At 42.5% G+C, this 18,978-nt stretch overlaps 1 protein-coding gene across 4 annotated transcripts in view; it reads left to right on the top strand.

Annotated features, from left to right (window-relative positions):
• The window catches only part of runx1t1 (RUNX1 partner transcriptional co-repressor 1), a 57,011-nt gene that overhangs the window by 19,714 nt on the left and 18,319 nt on the right, over window positions 1-18,978 (top strand). For all 4 annotated transcript variants that reach the window (XM_085445292.1, XM_085445293.1, XM_085445294.1 and 1 more), the window contains exons 2-3: window positions 14,644-14,781; window positions 16,322-16,563. In XM_085445292.1, the coding sequence (XP_085301418.1) occupies window positions 14,644-14,781; window positions 16,322-16,563 (380 nt within the window). The remainder of the gene's footprint in view (window positions 1-14,643; window positions 14,782-16,321; window positions 16,564-18,978) is intronic.

Raw genomic sequence — 18,978 nt, forward strand, 5'->3', positions numbered from 1 at the left:
ATGTGGCGCTTTTGGAGGAGTTGGACGGAAAGAAGGACAGCAAGGCGAGCAGATAGAGGAGTAAGAGGGTGAAAATGGTTGGAAGTTGTAAAGAGAGGGCAGGGAGTAGGAAGCACAAGGAGGAGGGATTGCAACTGAAGGAGAAAGAGGCTGCAGAGAGAAAGAATAATAGGAGTGCAATAGTGTTCGGTCATAGATCTTTCTGATGATGTTATGCAGTTGCCAAAGGGTGGGGGGAGGGAGAGAATGGGGAGAAAGGGAGGTAGGAAAGGATAGATGGTGGGAGAAACAATCAGTTACTGCAGGTAGTGGTGACCAGTGAGAGGGAAAGAAATAAATGGAACATGGAATAGAAAGAGAGGGCAGATTTGTGACTGAAAATATTACAGCTGTTGTGCTGCAGAGGAGGAAAGGAATAGCTTGGTGGTATTCCAAATGTGAAGCTGTTAAACTGCGATGTAGAAATGTTAAGATGAATGGAACGGCATCTGGAAAATTACAGCTATTTTTCAACAAATGAGCTAATTGTCTAAATCCCTTGTGAATATACTCCGGCACAAAAAAAAGGACATGCGCTGCATGTAGAGCACTTGTGTCTTTCTTTGGCCTTCATTTTCAAACAGTGGTTCAGAGGCTTTAAATGAGAAACATATGAGAGAGGTTCACCCAAGGAAAACTCTGGTAAAGACAGCAACCTGCTTTAGCTTCTCTTTGAAGTGAATTCCACAGTCCTGTGCTCATATTACCTTCCTACTTCTGTTCTCCTCCTCCTCTTTATTTCCTCTCCTCTCCCTTTTACTCTTATCAATTTAAACTGCTCTTGTCATTTCATTTCTTTCTCTACATTGGTTTTCACACTTTTGCTCTCGTATTCATTCACTCTCCTCTGAAGAGGAACACTATGTAACAGACTGAGATTGATATTTTCTTTCTCTTGTTCTCACTTTTTTTAGTATCTTTCTTTGATTTTACATGACTTATGTGGTGTACTGAGAGATGGTTTGTGTCCTCAGTGAAAGACTAATCCTGATTTTACTGCATTCACACTTTATTCAGTATTAGTGAATCACTTAAGGATATCTTATAGTTCCTCATCTATATATCTGATTGGCCCAGACTGCCCAACTCAAGTAAAAAACAGAGAGACTCGGTAGACTCGCTGTCTTGCTCAGTTCAACCTGAAAACAACCTGCCAAATAATGACACTTCCTAATCCTATACGTGGGGAGAAATCCAAAGAAAATACATGTCAAGTGTCAGTGCACAGGTAGCAATGACATAACGTAGGGATCTCTGGCCTGAAGAACTCATCTGATAAGACGGGGAACGATGAGAGAAAGTGTGGAAAGGAGGAAAGGGACCGCGCGTTTATGAAAGCAAAAACAAGGGCAGAGAACGAAGCAGAGGGAGAAGTCAGAGGCAGCGCACAGATGGTGAGCTGTCAGCGGCCGGCTGTGCCTGTGTGTGTGCGTGTGTGTACCTTCATATGTGTGTGCGCTGTTCATACCATGCATATTTGTGGATTCTACATAAATGTGGAGTGCATGTCTGCCCTTGCTTTCTTGTGTGCATCCATGCATGTGTGTGTGTCTGTGCGTGTCTGTGCCCTCTGAGCTGAGGAGAGGTACTGTATGTGCGCAGAGCTGTTCTTCCCAGATGGCACTGGCAAACAGACACTGCAAGGCTGGCGGAGCTGGCACGCCCACCTAGTGCACAGTTGGCACTGCCCGCCACCATGCTTTCCCCTATGTACCGGGGGCGAGAGTACCTGCTGCCAGCCGCCTAAGCTCATTGACTGGCAGGCTGTCTAACTACTGACTTTTTTCCATTGGTAAAGTTTCTCTGGCTTTGTTGGATCCCAAGAGAGCGTTCCTTTGACCCTAAATGAATGTAAAACCTCCTGGTTTTTTAGAATCCGCCATTCAGGAACAGCATTTCATGAGTATGTTACAACAGAAGCTGCAGCCAATGCAGAAACACAAAGTCAAGACATGAGGCAATATCAGACAACCTGTCACAAGAGTTCACGTCACAATTTAGGCATTTTAAATGGTTTCAGTTGCACGCTGCTGCATTCTAGTAAAGTCAGCTGTGGCAGGCAGAGCTTTCATTCATTGCATGTCTTAACTTTATTGTGCCCTGACTAAACAGCGATGTGTCTTAACACACTGCTATGATCATGCTGATCTATAGGCCTCTGCTGGCAGGTTTCCAGTACTGGAGGCTTTCCAGCTGAACGCCTTGATGTTTTCGTTGTGCGCATGAAGAAAACACGCAGAAACATACAACACTGAATAGCTACCAACATAAAAGACCATGTTAGTGCGAATGCTCGTGTGTGTGTCTGTGTTGCAGATGCGTTTGAATACATTTATCTGTCTATGTGTGTGGGCTTGGGTGATGCGGGAGTGATGGTGGATTTTATATTTTGCATGCCATGAACAGGACGTGTAAAGTAAGTACAGATGTATGGAAGCGTGTGTAACTGTGATCCTCTGCTGTGTGTACTCTGTGTGTGTGCGCGCGTGTGTGTGAACGAGGAAGCAGCTGTGCGAGCGGCAAGTGTGCGCCAGGTCGACAACACTTAAAGCAGAACCAAGGCACGTGTGTGTGTGTGTGCTTGCGTCCGCATGTGTGTCTCTATTCTGGAGCATATGTGTGTGCGCGTGTCACAGTGCGCATGTGTTTGTATTCTTGTGTGTATGCGGGAGGGGTGGGGAATTTGGCCACCCATCTGTGCTAGGCTATTTCGCTACTGTTTCTGCAGGCATACACACACAGACACTGTCACACACACATACACACACACACACTGTGGAGCACTGTGCCAGGCAAGCTGTTCACTAGCTGGCGCTGGCAACGCTCCAGAGAGAGTGGTGGCATCCATCTGTAGCACTGGAGAGTGGTTAGGCTGTGTCTGAGTCTATGCGTGTGTGTGTGTGTGTGTGTGTGTTTGTGTTGCCACAGAAAAGCAAAACAATGGGACTGTCTTGATGATGCTATTAGTAGTATCAGTCGTGGGTGTGGGGACAGAGTTCAGAGATGTGCTGGTTGAAAAACTGAGGCTGTTTGATGGACACGGGGGATGGATGTGGCGAGGATAGCGATCTGAGGCGCCTCCTGCTGAACAAAGACGACAACATGTGATGCTAATACCCAGAAATGCTAGAAAACTAATGGACTGTCACAAATAATATCTCACATTTGTATATGGAAAATTTAAAATAAAGTATCAAACCTAAAATTTATAGCCAGTTTATGATTATTTTTTACTGAACTAAAGATTAAGATCTCACATTAACACATGATTATTTAAATAAAATGCAGATTGTAGACACTGGAACTGTACAGTCCTGTCAATGATGCTTCATTGGTATTGTGGGCCATGTTTAGCTCCTTTCTTCTCGCCTGTCAGTGGACTCAGATGGCTGCGTGCTGACAGGGATGCGAGACAGTGAAAGGTGAAAGAGCCCAGTAGAAAGGATGTAACAGTTAGATGAAAGAAGACAAAGACACATCGCTGACCTAAAATGGGCTGTGGTGACACTGGGCATGTGTGTGTTTGCGCGCAAGCAGAGGCCATCCCTCTGCCACTTTCGCCTCCAGCCATACTTTACTCACAGCCACTCAGAGCCATTAGCAAACCACAGTCACTGTGTCACCCACAAGAACACAGGTACACACACACACACACATGCGATGTAAGCTTAGAAATGCCCCGATCCAAGGTCTCACCAACCACCGCTCCCTGCTCACCAGATGTGACTAAGACCCTGTTTTTAAACATCTTCCCCCGCAGGGCAGAGGAGGCAGCAGTGGGGGTAGAAGGGGAAGGAGAGTAAGAAGGCAAAGGAGTAGTGGTTTTCAGAGAAGAGGTGGTAAGGGCTAAAGGTTTTTTCCCTCTGTTTTGCAAATCTGGTTCTATTTAGCACAGCCCTGGAACACATTTCATAAATTGCAGACATATTTTTTCAGAGTGGTTTTGGGGAAGATAGTTAACCGGCAGTAATTTCCAACACATGGCAGCCGTCATGTGATATTTTGAAAACACCAGGCAGACAAGCTTGTTCCCTCTCCCCCAGGAACCCCCACTCTCTTACTGTTAGCCTATGCCCTCTTTTTTCTGTTCTTGTCCTCTGCCTCCTGTATTTGATTTCCCATCTGTGTCTCATATGCCCTAAATGTTATCTCTTGTTTACAGGCTCTCCCTTCAGCATCCTTACCTCTCTTTTCTCAGCTCTTTCTTGATCTGTTTCCCACATCTGTTTTCAACCCTCACCCTTTCATCCATGTCTGTTTTCCTACATGTCACACTAAATAACTGTACTCTCACTTAGCGTCCATTGTATATCACTCGACTCATGCGCCCCCTTTATCCATCCTTCCTCTAACTGGGTGTCTCCGTCTCTCTCCACGTGGTAAGAGATAACTGTCATGTAAAACACGACGGCCTTTACTGTCTGTTGAAAATTGATCTTGCTGCTGAGGCCTGGAATATATTATATAATATTCCTTTCAGCATGGACACGCACACAGATACAAATTGGGTTCCATCTGGCTTACGGCTCCAACACACTGTAAGCTTTCAGCAATCTTATATATTTTATTGAAATCCGCACTGTGGATCTAATAAATCTGGGTAGGACATCAAGTTAGATATAGACTGTGTGATGATAATACCAACTGAATCGTGGGCTGCAGTGCCCAGCTGTGCTCCAGTATTGCTACTTCCTTCATGTTGCAGTCACGATAACAGCTGGGACACACATCATACAAACAAACGTAACGCCGCAACTGTTGGTTGGTTTGCTGGTTAGCAGACGTAGGTCATGGCAGCAGTCAAACTGTGAGATGTCAGTACCCTCTGGCCCAGGCCATGCAGTGACCAGCTTGGAACCTCTCTCTCTGTGCAACAACCTAAAACATCATCATGATTCCTTCACATTGGTAGCGAGGAACTCCACATATATTTATAATAAAGCCAGAGGCCAGAGGGTTTGATATGGGAAAGGCCTCATTCACTCTGATACCTTTAAAGGAAGTTGGCAAGCAGAGAAAAAAGGGGCGCAAGAGTGGCTCATGGAAACAAAAGCAAATATGCGTTATTTATAGTGTCCAAGGTGTGGTCCAGCTCCTGAAATTCAGATGTATTATCTCCAATTGAGCGAACATAAAATGGAAATAATGCATGCGAGCCTGTATCATTGTGAATTAGTGTGCTTGTGTTTAGAGATGGAGTGGCTATATGAGTGATTTTAAGCTGTACTTGAGCTACAGACCTGAACAGTTCTCATAAGGGGTTTGTGTATAAATGTGCAGCCTGTTCATAGTGGTTATTGTAGCGCTGACATATATGCATGTCAAAACGCACAACCTATATCGAGGTTCAAAAAGCAATTTCGCTGCTCTACACTGTAGACTAAAGAGGTTACAGACTGGCTGTGTGGGAAGCTTTAGAAAATAAAGCCATGTGTCATCGGCATTAGGATGTGTGCTGAGAGTTTTGTGTGAGTCCTTTGCTGGCGAAGAGTCTTGCCTGGGAAAACGCCCAGACCCATTTGGGCTCACTTTGCTCTGTGTCAGCATGGCATCAGAAATGAACCAAACTGTATACAGAAAGCAGTTTCCAATAGGCTGGCTTCCATCAAGTGACCAAACATGGCTCACCGAGGCTTACATGTGATTTACATCATTCTATTTTTTCCCCCCAAAACACACCATTTATATCATTATTTAGACATCATGTTGTTAATGAAAATGACAAGCCAGCTTTATATAAATAAACGATGTCTTTGATGGAGTATTCTAAATATGTTGAGCCCCGTTTGGCCCCACTGTGGAAAAATGTCAGATGGAATTAACATTTCTATTTCCATCAGCACTTTAATAATGGTAAACTCTGCTCATAATGGCGGTAAATCTCCCGAACTCGCTGTTTGTCACTCTGCAGCTTGTCTTTACTTTTACCTCTCGCCGACCCTAGTCTTCTGTCACACACATCCATTGCTCATCTTTACTTTTAAAAGAGCTCGTAGTTCAGCTTTGCCTGGCAACAAGATGTGGCAGGAGTACTTTCGATTTGAGAGGATGCATAACGGGCACTGTGAATCATTTTTATTGTTCCTTAACACTTGCTTCCCCTCTCTGTGCAAGTGAGACTTTTTCTTTTCAACAGATGGGTAAAACAGACATTACTATAAATCTGACTTAAAGAAAGAAAAAAAAAGAGCTTCTGATGCTATACACCACATATGTTTTATTGACCGCTGTGTGTGTATGTGTGCAAACGTGAGTGTAGGTCTGAAAGATCGACGTGTTTTTGTATGCATATATGCACGTATATGTGTGTGTTAAAGTTTGTGTGGTGGAACAGATGGTGCTCAGACCTCTGTGTGCAGTTGAGAAATCTCCGTATGTTGCACTGAGAGAAAAATAAAGATATGGTGGGAGATGAAAAAGACTGTCAGCATTGATCCAGAGCCAGTCTGTTTGCAAAGTTTTAGTGCTGTATTGTACCACATTTTCACTGTTACACTCATCAACGGGGAAAGATTAGGGATGGGAATCCATATTGTTCAATTTCCTGGGAAGATTATCTTTTCCTTTAAACAGTGTTTTTCTTTTTTAGACAGCTGTACAAATGTTGTCAATGTACTTCCTTCACATAGAAAGTTAACCAGAAATTGATAATACATGACCAAGCAATAATCTAATCGATATGGCATCGGTATCTATAAAATGATATCCAAACCAACCCCTCCAGGCAGCACAAGCACACAAGAAACTGATCATTAATATAATCACAAAGGGTGGGAATGATAAATATGATTCAGTTCAGGTCCCCTATTCTCATCATTCAAATCTATTGCAAGTAAACACAACCTTTAACCCCCAAACTTCCAGAATCACCAGTGAGCCATATTTCAGTGAAGCAAACACCCAGGTGTAACATACATCAATAGTAAGATGATGGACTCTTAAACTACTTCACCAGCTGGCCGGTCAGGACAACATTGGAAGTTATTAGTTCTTTTTTTTTCTTCACTGTGTTAAATGACTCAACTATCAGTCCATGTCTCAACCCCATCTCTGATTACACCGAAATATAAATGATGGATGTTTAACACGAGGGAAACCAACATCACCTTCTTCATTTGTGGTAAATGTTAAACGAACACGTAAAGCAATCGTTTAAAGCAATTAAACACATAATTGCTATTGACAGTTTGCTGACTTTAACAAGCAGAAACTACATTGTGTGCACTGGACATGCATAATTTAAGACAACGTTGCTGATATTAAGCGTTAAGCAAAAACCAACAGTGAACTTTCAGGAACAATATGTGATCACCAGTGAGTGTTTGCAAAGGGATTGACTGAAGACAGGAAGAAAAGTGGGGGGAGAAAAGCACGAAGGTAACGAAGGTAACGAAGGAAAGAGGGGGGAAAAAGGAGGCGAGGAGCGAGAACAAGGTGGTGAAAATAAAGTCAAAACTGATGCGCTGATGGTGGTGCTGCTTTCCTCTGCATTTGAATCCACTGCATCTGCTGTGGAGGAAAATAAATAAGACAATGGAGATCAGATGTGTGTGTGCGTGTGTGTGTCTGTGTGAGAAGGACTGAGAATTGTGTTGTTTTGCTATCAGTGTGTACATGCATCCCTGCAGCTGTGTGTCTGTGTATGTATTTGTGTTTTTGTGGGCTTGTGGTAGGGCGTTGCATCCATACATCTTCTTGACAAGCGGGTGGACTTTGATGGGACATGCTCTGCATACTGCTCCATCTGGCTGTGCGTGCATGTATGTGTGTGTGCATGTGTGTGTGTCTGTGTCTGCGTGATATTCCACTTGCATACAGACAAGATTCCTCTTGTTTCTCTGCGTACTCTGTCTGAATCTCAATCATCCTACCTGTCGCCCAGCGCTGTTCTTTAACACATCTGCCCTTTCATTCTCTCTCTCTCTTTTACCGCTCTTTGGTCCCTACTCCCCACATCTGTACCCAGCACACAGAGCAATCACCGCACACCACTATCACACCATCTCAGTATCGTTTCATCTCTTTCATTACTACACAATTACCTATCCGCCATGCTCCCTCTCTTCACACATCAATGTGCGCTATGTGCTGGAATAACCCGCCTTGGGGGCTCTATCGTGCACAGCCGTGGGCACGTTGTGGAGACCAGTGCTCAAGCCACAGGCGTCCTGTGGCTTCGGTGCCTCGTGGTTTTCACTTCAGCACCTACACATCGGTGTTCCCAGTGAGGGTGTTACACATCAAGATTACAGGGTTGCCGGTGTGTTCAAGGCACACGTGGGCCAGTGTGCATGCACTTTTCCATGTAATGATGGTATCTTACAGTATGTCTGACTAATACAATTGTGCGCTCACGCAGGCGCCAGCGCACGGTAAATTGTTTATGCCACAGCCGCCAACTCTCGAAAATTCACCCAGCATGATTGAAATCCATTGTCGTTTTGAAGAATGGGATTTGCCTGTGTGAAGTAGTCTCAAGTGGCATATTACTGCCACTGTTATCACATCATTTTCTGGGTCTCCACTGGTACTCTCAGCGCGCACACATACACATTCGCAGAACCACGCGTACACACGGAGGCAATTCTAGCTTATGAAGTGTGTAATGGAGATTGTTTGACTCTATCGCCCGATGATAGACTTTGAAGTCATTGTGGCCTCGATGAATAATCTAAAATATCAAGGTTAGGCAATGTTGCTCTCATTTCGCAAGGTGATTTGAATACGAAATGACCTCCCAGTTTTGCGTGCGATGATGAAATGTGCGAGGTTTTGATATCACATTGTTTTTTTTGCCTTGAGTTATGGGTTAGCAAAGTCCTCCCTGTAACATATTGAACTGTTTCTCAGGGACCACGTTCCTCCTAGATATCGTTCATTGCAACAATCCTGTTTTAAGCGAGTGATGTAACTTGCGTGTAACCTTAGAAAAGGCATGTATCACAAGTCAGCGGGGGGATAAAATCTCCTTTCTTTGAGCTCGGCTGTAAGAGGGTACGGGCGAGAGGGAGAGAAAGACGAAGAAAGGAAGAAAAAAAAAGCGAGAAAGAGGGAGCGATTTTTGCAAACACTGAGGATCACGTAATCACGGACGATGCGAACGGGTGATGTAAGTGTGAAGACATCCCTGTGAGTGGCAGGTAGTTGTCCAGGGCTCTGCCTCATTTCTAGGTTTGATTAAAGTTACAAACCAGAGCAGATCGAGCTTTGCTTTGTTATTTTAACGGGAGGGATGTTTGGCATGATTTGAAGAACACAGCATATTCAGTCACTGTTGTCTTAGTCTGCAGTTGTTGTTTTTTCAAATTTTTGTGTGCCTTTATGACAATGAACGACAATCCAAGTAAGCAGTGCTTAGATATAAAGAGCTACCAGCAGAATAATGGTGGCTTACACTCCAAGCTGACTCAATACACAGCAGACCGTGCAAATATAAGGCTACTCCTTATGCAAAATCCTAATTCAGTCAGATATCAGTGAAATAACCTTCGACACTTTCAATATAATACCACAGTAGAAATATGCATTTGTGCGCACATTCCCATCAGTTTTTAACTTTCTTTTATTCAGGCCGCCTATATTCCAAATATTTCCGCTAAGAGCTCCTTTAGGGTGCTTTAGATAAAACTGCGCAGGAAGTGGCTGTTGTGCGAGACATTAATCACTGTCATCTAGCGTGATCGATAAGCTCAGCACCTCGGCATGCATAAAGTGTGCTAGTGAAACAGCACGCATTGGAGAGACTCTTGTGTGCCTTCATAGCTAATTGGTGCCTCTTCAACAACTGTTCTCATCCTCTTCAATCCATTAATTCCTAGACAACAGCACTTCTGAGAAGCCGTAAAGTGAGTTAGCCAAAGTCAAAGCACTCATCACCCCCCTTTCCATTAAAGCTCCGCACATCAATACCTGTCCACTCCTGGAGTACCGTCGTCTGGCCACAGATCTGATGTTATCCCTACATGATGTAACCGGCGGTTCACTTACAGGCCTAATAAATGGACAATGCATGTGCCTGTCCATTAACTTCTAACATGGTGTATTACACTTGAGAAGCCCAACTTTTTCAAGGTTGTTTAAGGGTGCTTTTTGGATTGAATTATGCATGAGGGAGGGAGTACTTCCTATCGTTCAGCTATGTAATAAAATGAGCCTGTCTGATTGTCCTTCAGCTCTGATACATATTTTTTTTAATTTAACAGTATACGTGACATATTGGCTCATGAAAATGGATAGCACACAGGTGTAAGGTTTGCTTTGACTTGTTTTCAGGAACGTGCTAGAGTTTTAAGATGTATCTGTATTTTTTTCCCAAAACTGGGTAAATTACCTTGTGTAGGGAGAATTGCCATTGATTCAAGGGGCATAGCAATTGTAGAGTGAATAGCTGGATGCCGCCTTTGTTGGTTAGTATGAAGCCATTGATGTTATTCTGGTTATGTACTTTGCAATCAAACCAGAGACAGATGATGCTGTTTGTAAGTCACATACCTGTAACTTTGTGTGGGGGTTTGTGTGTGCAAGAAACTGTTATTGCCTGGATACACGTGTGTGTACGCATGTGTGTGTGTGTGTGTGTGTGTGTGTGCAAAGGTTTCACACTAATTCATTCTTCATCCTTCATCTTCTTTACCTGAGGGACAGCAGATGAGTTTTGAATGCTTTCAGGGTTTGTTTCCCTCATCTCTAGCTGATGACTACCATCCAATCACGACATTGACCCAGGTGTTATTCTCCAATTACAAGCCTGTAACCAAACTCATCTTTTCATACCACCGCAGGGCCCAGAGTTCCATGCAGGAGTCTGCGTGGATTTGAAGTTACGTATTACATATTGTGCATCAAATAGACATGTTATAGGCTTGTAATGTTGAAAATTGTATCTTTTTTTAAGTCATGGTGCTGCAGCTGTAAAAATGCTCCAATTCTAGTTGTTCTACTTGGTGGAAAAACTGCATCCTGTTATATCATAATATTATAATATGGATTTTGTTTAATAAGGCGTTACTAAAAGTCTATTTCAGATAGCGTTGTGCTGATGCGAGCCATTTTGTGTATCCATTTTCCTAACTAATCACAAAGTTTCCTGATTTGCAGCCTTTCTATACAGAACTTATAGATGAAGTGAACTGAGCCAGAAATTATCACACAATTATAGAAAAAAAAAGCACCATACAGACCTTTGGAAAGCACGAGCCATTGAAACAGAATAAGCACAACCATGTGTGATATAGCGGCTTTATTTAATTTATGCTTGTTAAGTATATACATGCAGGGCCTTTTTGTTTGACTGGAAAATTATGAATTACCTTGGGTCCTGTCACCGAGCCATCTTTTTTAATGACCTTGTATTTTCGTAGATCATATTTTAGGAAAGTATAGAGGATATGATAGCTGGCAGCCAGAGGTAAGACTATACGTTTCCACTAGCTATGTCTTGAGTTTATAAAATAAATAGTCCAGATTTTTTCATATTATGGTGAAATTGGAGCAGTAAAGCTTTCACAGTCTGGGCAGGAAAGGTTGTTTGTGTGGGTGCGCAAGGAAAGAGGTAGAAAGAGAGTGGAAGCAGGAGAGTCAATGTAAAGGACAGTAAGTAGAAAGGGTTCAATAGTCTCATCTGCTCGCTATACTTTTCTTTTCATATTGACTTTTCTTTAACCTCCCTTCCTCTGTTCTCTGCTTAGCTAATCAAATTTTTCCCACTAATATGCACTTTGTATCCAATCATAGTGCTCTGCTGTGCAATGTGCAACCTTTTCCTCTAAATTCCAATCAAGCTCTCCATCACCAAGTTAAAGCTAAGTCAGTAGTAATCTTACATCTCTGTGTTCTGCATTGATGGTGTAACTGAATGTGACCCTAAAAGCATTTTAGGCTCAAGGTCATCTGGCTTTTAGTTGCCTTCCTGCATCCATAAGAGTCACACGGTCTCTAATATGTGCCAGTGTGGTGTGAGACAAATGTATTCAATCCTCCCAGGTACTCTTCAGTTGACAATGATAGGACAGTTAGAAGGCAGGAGTGCTGTCTTTATCCCTCCTTTCCTCTTTTTTGATCATCTGAGTGTAAGAATCTTAGGGATTACTGGAAAATCCTTTACAGTTTTGAATATCTTGGGCAAAAATGACTTATGATTATTTCTTTGTGATTACACACAATTACCCTAGCAGCTACAGCTTAATTAAATTAAAATAAACCTTTGTTTCTTTGTATGTGAAAGCCTGGAGAAGCTAATCGTTGTTCTTGAACAGGCTGCTGGTCATGATGATTCGCGCCGACATGTTGTATGTCTTGTTACAGCATTGATTCTTTTATCGAGCTACCTGAAATTCCTTCGGCTTACTTTCCAAACATGTTGAATAAATAAAGAAGCCCTAAACGTTCAATCGCAGGCAGAGATTTGGAGCACTTTTTAGAATTTTGGTGACATCTCCATCTCTCACTCGCCTGTCTTCTAAAGTCAAGCTGGCGTGACTAAAATACTTCACACATACTTCGTCACAGTGCACTTTGGCTGCAGTGCTTTTGAGATTTGGGCCTGGCTAACAGGCTTAGGCTCCTCTGTCTCTCTCACGGCAGTATTTCTCCTTCTTTTTACCTAAACGTAACATTATGGCACTGTGGATCCAAGCAATCAGAAAGCACCAAGGCCAACGTTTACTATTTGTGTTCTGTGGCGTATGTAGTATATGCTTTACTTAGTTGAATGCACAAATGCTTTAAAAATTTCCAGAGGAACAGAAGTGAAAATATAAGATGGTGTAACAACATACGCATTAAAAACGTACTCACAAACACATTTTGGGATTTTGGTCAAATGAATGATGGGAAACACCCGGGGGGGGGAACATGCACAATATCTTTGCACTTTTACCACACTGTGATGCATTTTGGAGTCAAATCAGATCTATTCACACTGGTTACAGCAAAGTTCCCAATGTCATAGATAATACTTTACTTTCTCTTGCAGCTCCTCCTTCCTCCTTTTCACACTGTGCCACAGATACATTTGATAAGAGTCTGTTCACTTTGTGATAGGCTTGTTACTGCTGTTGCAGAGAGAAGTTTGTGTTTTGTTTGACTGTTTTATTTAATGTCTAATTAGTTTATAGGCTATCTGGTTGTCTGCTGTGATGCTGTCTCAAACAGATGTGAATATACTATCCAGAGATTCAAGCATTAAGGCAGTGTGAGAGTGAGTATGTGTATTAGTTTGAGTGTAATGAGCACTGCAGTCATTAGCTGGGACGGGGAAGGGGTGTGGGCTGCAGGATGGCACAGATGGTGGTGGAATGAGACCCGGACTCACTGCAGATTTATGCTTCTCTCTCAGGTGTCTGTCTGTGTGTCTCTGCTTGCTCACTCTCATTTCTCATTTCAAAGTCAGACACTGTGTGCCAAATGCGTAAGATGAGGGGAGCCATCTCTTTCCACATCGAGTCTCTCTGGGGCTCCTCACAAACATTTTGTCATCAAAATAAATTCTGCTGCCCTTTGTACTGTACGTGCATTTGTGTCGTTTTTGTAGGCATACATTTGCACGATTTCCATTAATCAACGAGAATAATTCAGCTCTTTTTGAATAGCAACAGCTTATCAAGAGCATATGTTCTAACTGTGAAGATTTGGAAAAATAAATGCTCATTTTATATTTGATCTCAGACGCATATTAAAAAAAAATGATGGGCTCCTGTTTACGACCGTGTTGCATCACCTCTTCTTTTAACAACACGATAAGCGATCGGGAACTGCCATAGTTTGGAAATCAAAATATTTTCCCGTTCTCGCTTGGTGTGCGATTTCATCTGCCTGTAAGTTTGAGAGCTAATTTGTTGTATTTTTCCATATTGCGCCAAATCTTTTTATCTGGTGACACAACTGAACTGCAAGGCAAACCAATGCTGTTGTAATAAAGCTAGAATCTGGTTTATCATTGTCTTCCTGACATGTCATCACATCAGTGCCATCTGGATGGCAGCATAAATTGCTTCAAAAACCTGTTCAGCATTAATGGCGCCCTCAAAAATGTATTAAATGAGCTTGGCCAAAGAAAAGTTGGTGGCTTTTTTGGCTCTTCTCTTTATATCATTTATATATAAATACCTTTTATGATCCATCTATCTTCTGTCACGGGGAGAAGCAGCCAAAGCAGAGGCACACAGATCTCCATCCCTCCTGCCATCTTCACCAGCTGTTCATGGATTGAAGAGGTTGGACACTAAGTCGTTCACAAGCCAGCTGAGAGATTTAATCTCTCCAGTGTGTCCTTGATCTGCCCCAGGGACTGCTCGATAGCACACATCAGGAAAAGCAAATTTAGGAGGTGCTCAGGAGGCATCCTAGTTACATGCTCAAGCCACGTCAAGTGACTCTCTTCAATGTGTCAGAGTAGCAGTTCTACTCTGAGCCTCTCCCAAACAACTGAACTCATCATCCTATCTTTGAGAGAGAACCCAGATACCCAACTGAGGAAGCCACTTTTGCCGCTTGTATCCGTACTGTATCCCACCTGGCACAGAATGCGAGGCGACAAAAATGCTGCTCGTTTCTACTTCACGGTATTTTGCTTTAATATTTTCTGTCTTCTTTGTCTTTGCTCAGATCGCACTGGGAAGCGCTCCATCATGCCCGACTCACCTGCGGACGTCAAGACACAGTCCAGGTTGACCCCCCCTACCATGCCACCCCCACCCAGTACACAAGGAGCACCCCGTAACAGCTCCTACACACCAACTACATGTGAGTAAGCAAAGAGGACGTGTTTATTGCTGATTGCTGATATAAGAAAACCTACTTTTATTGCAGACCGTGACCATGCTGCAAATATGGTCCAGTGTTACAGTGAGAGAAATAATGTGACTACTTTTGCTATTAATGGCCAACCAGCAACAGCCTGCTGATGAGTAGGAAGGAGGTCAGAAAATTACCTTCCTATAAATGTTCCCAGCATTGCTCAAAGATCACAAAGAAAAAAACAAAGCAAATAATCTTAACACAGTTAATATTTTACACTAATGTCACAGCTCAGTCATGTCCCGGCTGGGTGTATGGTTGGAGGTATAACAATCATATAAAAATTGCACTCTAAAAATGGTGATTGACAGTAGATTTGCAGAAGCTCATACATATCAACGCAGTTCCAGCATGCGAGTTATCATGGTGGACGTGTGGGACTCGTGAGACCCTCTTATCAAGTTGCATTGAGCCTTTTCAATTCTTTCCCAACAAGTTCATTAACACCCATGCTTACAAACTGTTGGAGCAATGCCATGACACGCACATAGCTTGTGACGAGCAAATTACACCCTAGTATTCACTCAGAAGAGCATACTTAACCACTTGCATGAAGAGCACTAGAATCAAAGAATCAGAGGCCCTGTGTGCTCAGAGCACTTGAGTCTGCATTGGTACTGCTGGTACTTTGCAACGGCTGAATTATTTTGTTCATTTTTAATCACATACCCCTTTTTTCATTTATGTTATTTACTTTCTCTCTCTCCCTTTGCATCTGTCTGTCTGTTTCGCTCTCTCTCTCTGCTGCAAACGCTCACACACCACAATTAACATTGGGGCTTCCGTGCAATGAGGGAGGAAAGGCCCAACTCTCTCATTACACATGCCAAAGGTTTTAACAAAGCAGTATGCTTTGATTTCCATCCGACGTAATTGTTACCAGATGCAGTTTGAGCATCTCGTCTCTCTCCTCTCTTTACAGTGGTGGGTTTGGACGGCGGCCAGAGGGGGAGTGAGTGGATCGCTAGTCACAACCTAATCTCATTAGAGAGAGAGCTTTATGCTGCCTTGTATCTCTTTGTACAGCAACTCCCCCAACACACACACAGACACGTATAGCTTCCGCGCTGTGGAGCACAGGGGGGGGTCTCACTGTCACCGGCATGTTTAGAGCTTCGGGAAGAACAGAAAAGGGAGACGGAGGTAGAGAGAGGCAACGTGTCTCCAAATACAGAAATATGTTTTTATGGGAGGACGCCGTGAAGGTTCAAAGGAGGCGCACTAATTGGAAACAAATGCGGACGCTTGCGGATGATTTTAGGGGAATGCGCATCGTTTGAAATCACTGGAAATCACAAAGCTGTTGTTTCCTCCATGATTTGTACGTAGCGGGAGGAAATCCAGTGTTACTTTAACAGTAATGTGATTTTATCAGAAATAAAATTTACAAAAATAATAAGAAATGACGTCAAGAAAATGCAATTAGCAAATGCCGTGCTTTCCTGTCTGTTGCTCACATTATTCTCTATGTCCTTATCTCACACAGTAACCAACGGCAGTAGCCACTCCCCAACGGCGCTCAACGGCGCTCCATCTCCCCCAAATGGTTACAGCAATGGTCCTAGCTCATCCTCCTCATCGTCTCTGGCCAACCAACAGCTGCCTCCAGCCTGTGGTGCCCGACAGCTCAGCAAGCTCAAGCGCTTCCTCACTACTCTACAGCAGTTTGGGAACGACATCTCACCTGAAATTGGCGAAAGAGTCCGCACGTTGGTGCTGGGATTAGTGGTAAGAACCTTTGGTGTCTGTGAGCTGGATCAGTGTTCTTAGAGAGGAAGTAACTGCTTGGTGCTGTTAAAATGTGTTAATATGTGTAAATACAGTATTGTGCAACAATCTTGAGTGAATCTTTATTTCCTTATATTTTGATTCCAAGAAGTCAGACTTTCTTGTAATTTTTTAAAGTGGTCTTGGGCAGTAGTAAACAACTTAGTGAAGAACACATTTTAAATTATATCTTTAGGCACTTTGTTACTAGCATCCTTTCAAGAAAATCTTGAATTTCTGATGCCAATGATAACACAGTTTGACAGGTTTAAATAGCATGTTTTCAACAACAAGATGACTCTCAGAGGCATATTAGTGTATCTTGGAAGATTTTGAACAAGTAAAAGAACAAAAGAAGAAGTGGCAGGCCTTAAAAAAAATATCTCCAGCAGATGAGCGTTGGCTCAAAACCTTTGTAGAGTTTCTGCCTTCAAAACTGATATCGATCGGTGACGTTAAAACTCATTCTTGAGGATCACACAATGCCTGGCAAACAGAGAAAATACAGCAGTGACATGAGGCTGGCAGCATCCATCTTTATACAGCTGATCGACAATGAATTTAACTACACTGCTGTGATTTCAACTGAAATGTAACAACGTGGAAACGACGGCGATATGGATTAGACTTCCCATTCCAGCATCAAACTAATGTTGTCACTAAGGGTGTGCAGGTGTCTGACAACCTAACATAACTCACCCAGTTGCATATTAAAACTGTTATTTATGTAGCTAATGAATAGATGTAATTGCAATCAAGTGATGACTGTGGCTTTAAGAGGATGCTCAAATTAAAGCATTACTGCTAATCACACTTCTAACCCTAATTAAGATCCAGCAAATAGAGGGAATAAAACAGCATTTGATATTCAACATGTAAATCAGAATTTGTCTGAGTTCGTCAATTATGAGAAAAATGTAGGAAAAGATTGAAAAATATGAAGGTTTTAAGTACAGCACATTCTTTACTGGAAATTCACATTGGTACCACGAATGTTAATATTGGCATTTCTGCAAAATATACATCGAGTACATTTGATAAGACAGATGTGTTTCCCAGTTTAGTTGACACAGTTATGCTAAGGATATATCAGGGAAAGGATTTGGTGTAAAATACAATGTGCAAATCTGGAGATTTACCACACATCTTTGTGATCTGAGAAATTTTGAGCTTAATGAGCAGGGGAATACAGAAATAATGATTGAATGTTGTGCAGAAAAGAGGAGGAGGCGGAGGAGAAGGAGGGAGGAATTTTTTTAATTAGCCACATAGAGCATAACCTCCTTTTGGCTTCACTATGTTTATTTTTCTCACCGTCTGCATACGCACATGCCTCTCCTGTGTCCTTTTGGTTTGCATACCTCCCCGCCATACACCCCCCGTCTTCCTCTCCCGCTCACTGTCTCTCTGTCCCTCCCCCTGCCTCGCTGAAAAGAGTGACACCGTTAATTAGCTGGTTGTGTGCTTGGGAGAGGGAGAGAGGGAGACTCGGGAGGTTTCACTAGCTGTCAAGAACAGCCCCTACGCAATCTGGGCGAACAGATGTAAGACTGAATGTAACAAAATTCAGGTCTGGGAAATAACGCTGAGAGTGTTGGGAGGAAAAATAATATCTGCAGCTTTTTTTTTATGCTCTCTGTGTTGCTTGATTTTTCTCTCCTCCCCCCATTTATTTTTTGGGTTTTTTTTTTATTGAAGATTCCTCTGCCATGTGCAAGCACACCTTTTTCCATCTCTGCTTTTTTTTTACCTCTTCCTTTGTATTCTGGGAATACCTCATGCTGAAAATTAAAAATAGTGACACTGTCTTGTCAGACACTGATGTAGTTTTCAGCAACTAGACTTTATTTGGGTGCTAAAGTTGACAAGTTGCAATGCGTAACCCACTTTTTGACCGACCCCCCCACTGCTTCAGACACTTAAACCATCTCCACATTTGCACTATTACAGGAAAAAAAAGCACACATGCTCAATAAAAGTGCACACACATGCACACACTGTTTTTCTTCACAATCTCCTGCTGCTGAAATGTATTTTGGTTATTCTTCTCTGTGATCAGTAAAAAAAAAGAGAGAGAGTTGTACATAAATGATAAAACATTGATCCAGAAAAGAATGCTTGCCATGCACACATGTACAACAGAAAAGTTGTGTGAATACCCCATAATTAGTTTGATTAGCATAAATTATTAAATGCAGTGCATTATTATCCATGTCCCCGATGTCTTCCAGATATAGAAAATCCTCATTGTGTTTCAGCTTCTGATTATAATTCACGAGCGGACATGTGGTAATGTGAAAATAGAGTGGAAAGCCACAAGCAACTATACTTAAATGATTAAATAAATACAGAGATAACTGTTTTTAAATGAGCCTG

This window comes from Copadichromis virginalis, linkage group LG22, assembly GCF_057382275.1.
Source record: "Copadichromis virginalis isolate Kocher_CV1m ecotype Utaka linkage group LG22, C_Virginalis_male_GT1.1, whole genome shotgun sequence".
NCBI lineage: Eukaryota > Metazoa > Chordata > Actinopteri > Cichliformes > Cichlidae > Copadichromis > Copadichromis virginalis.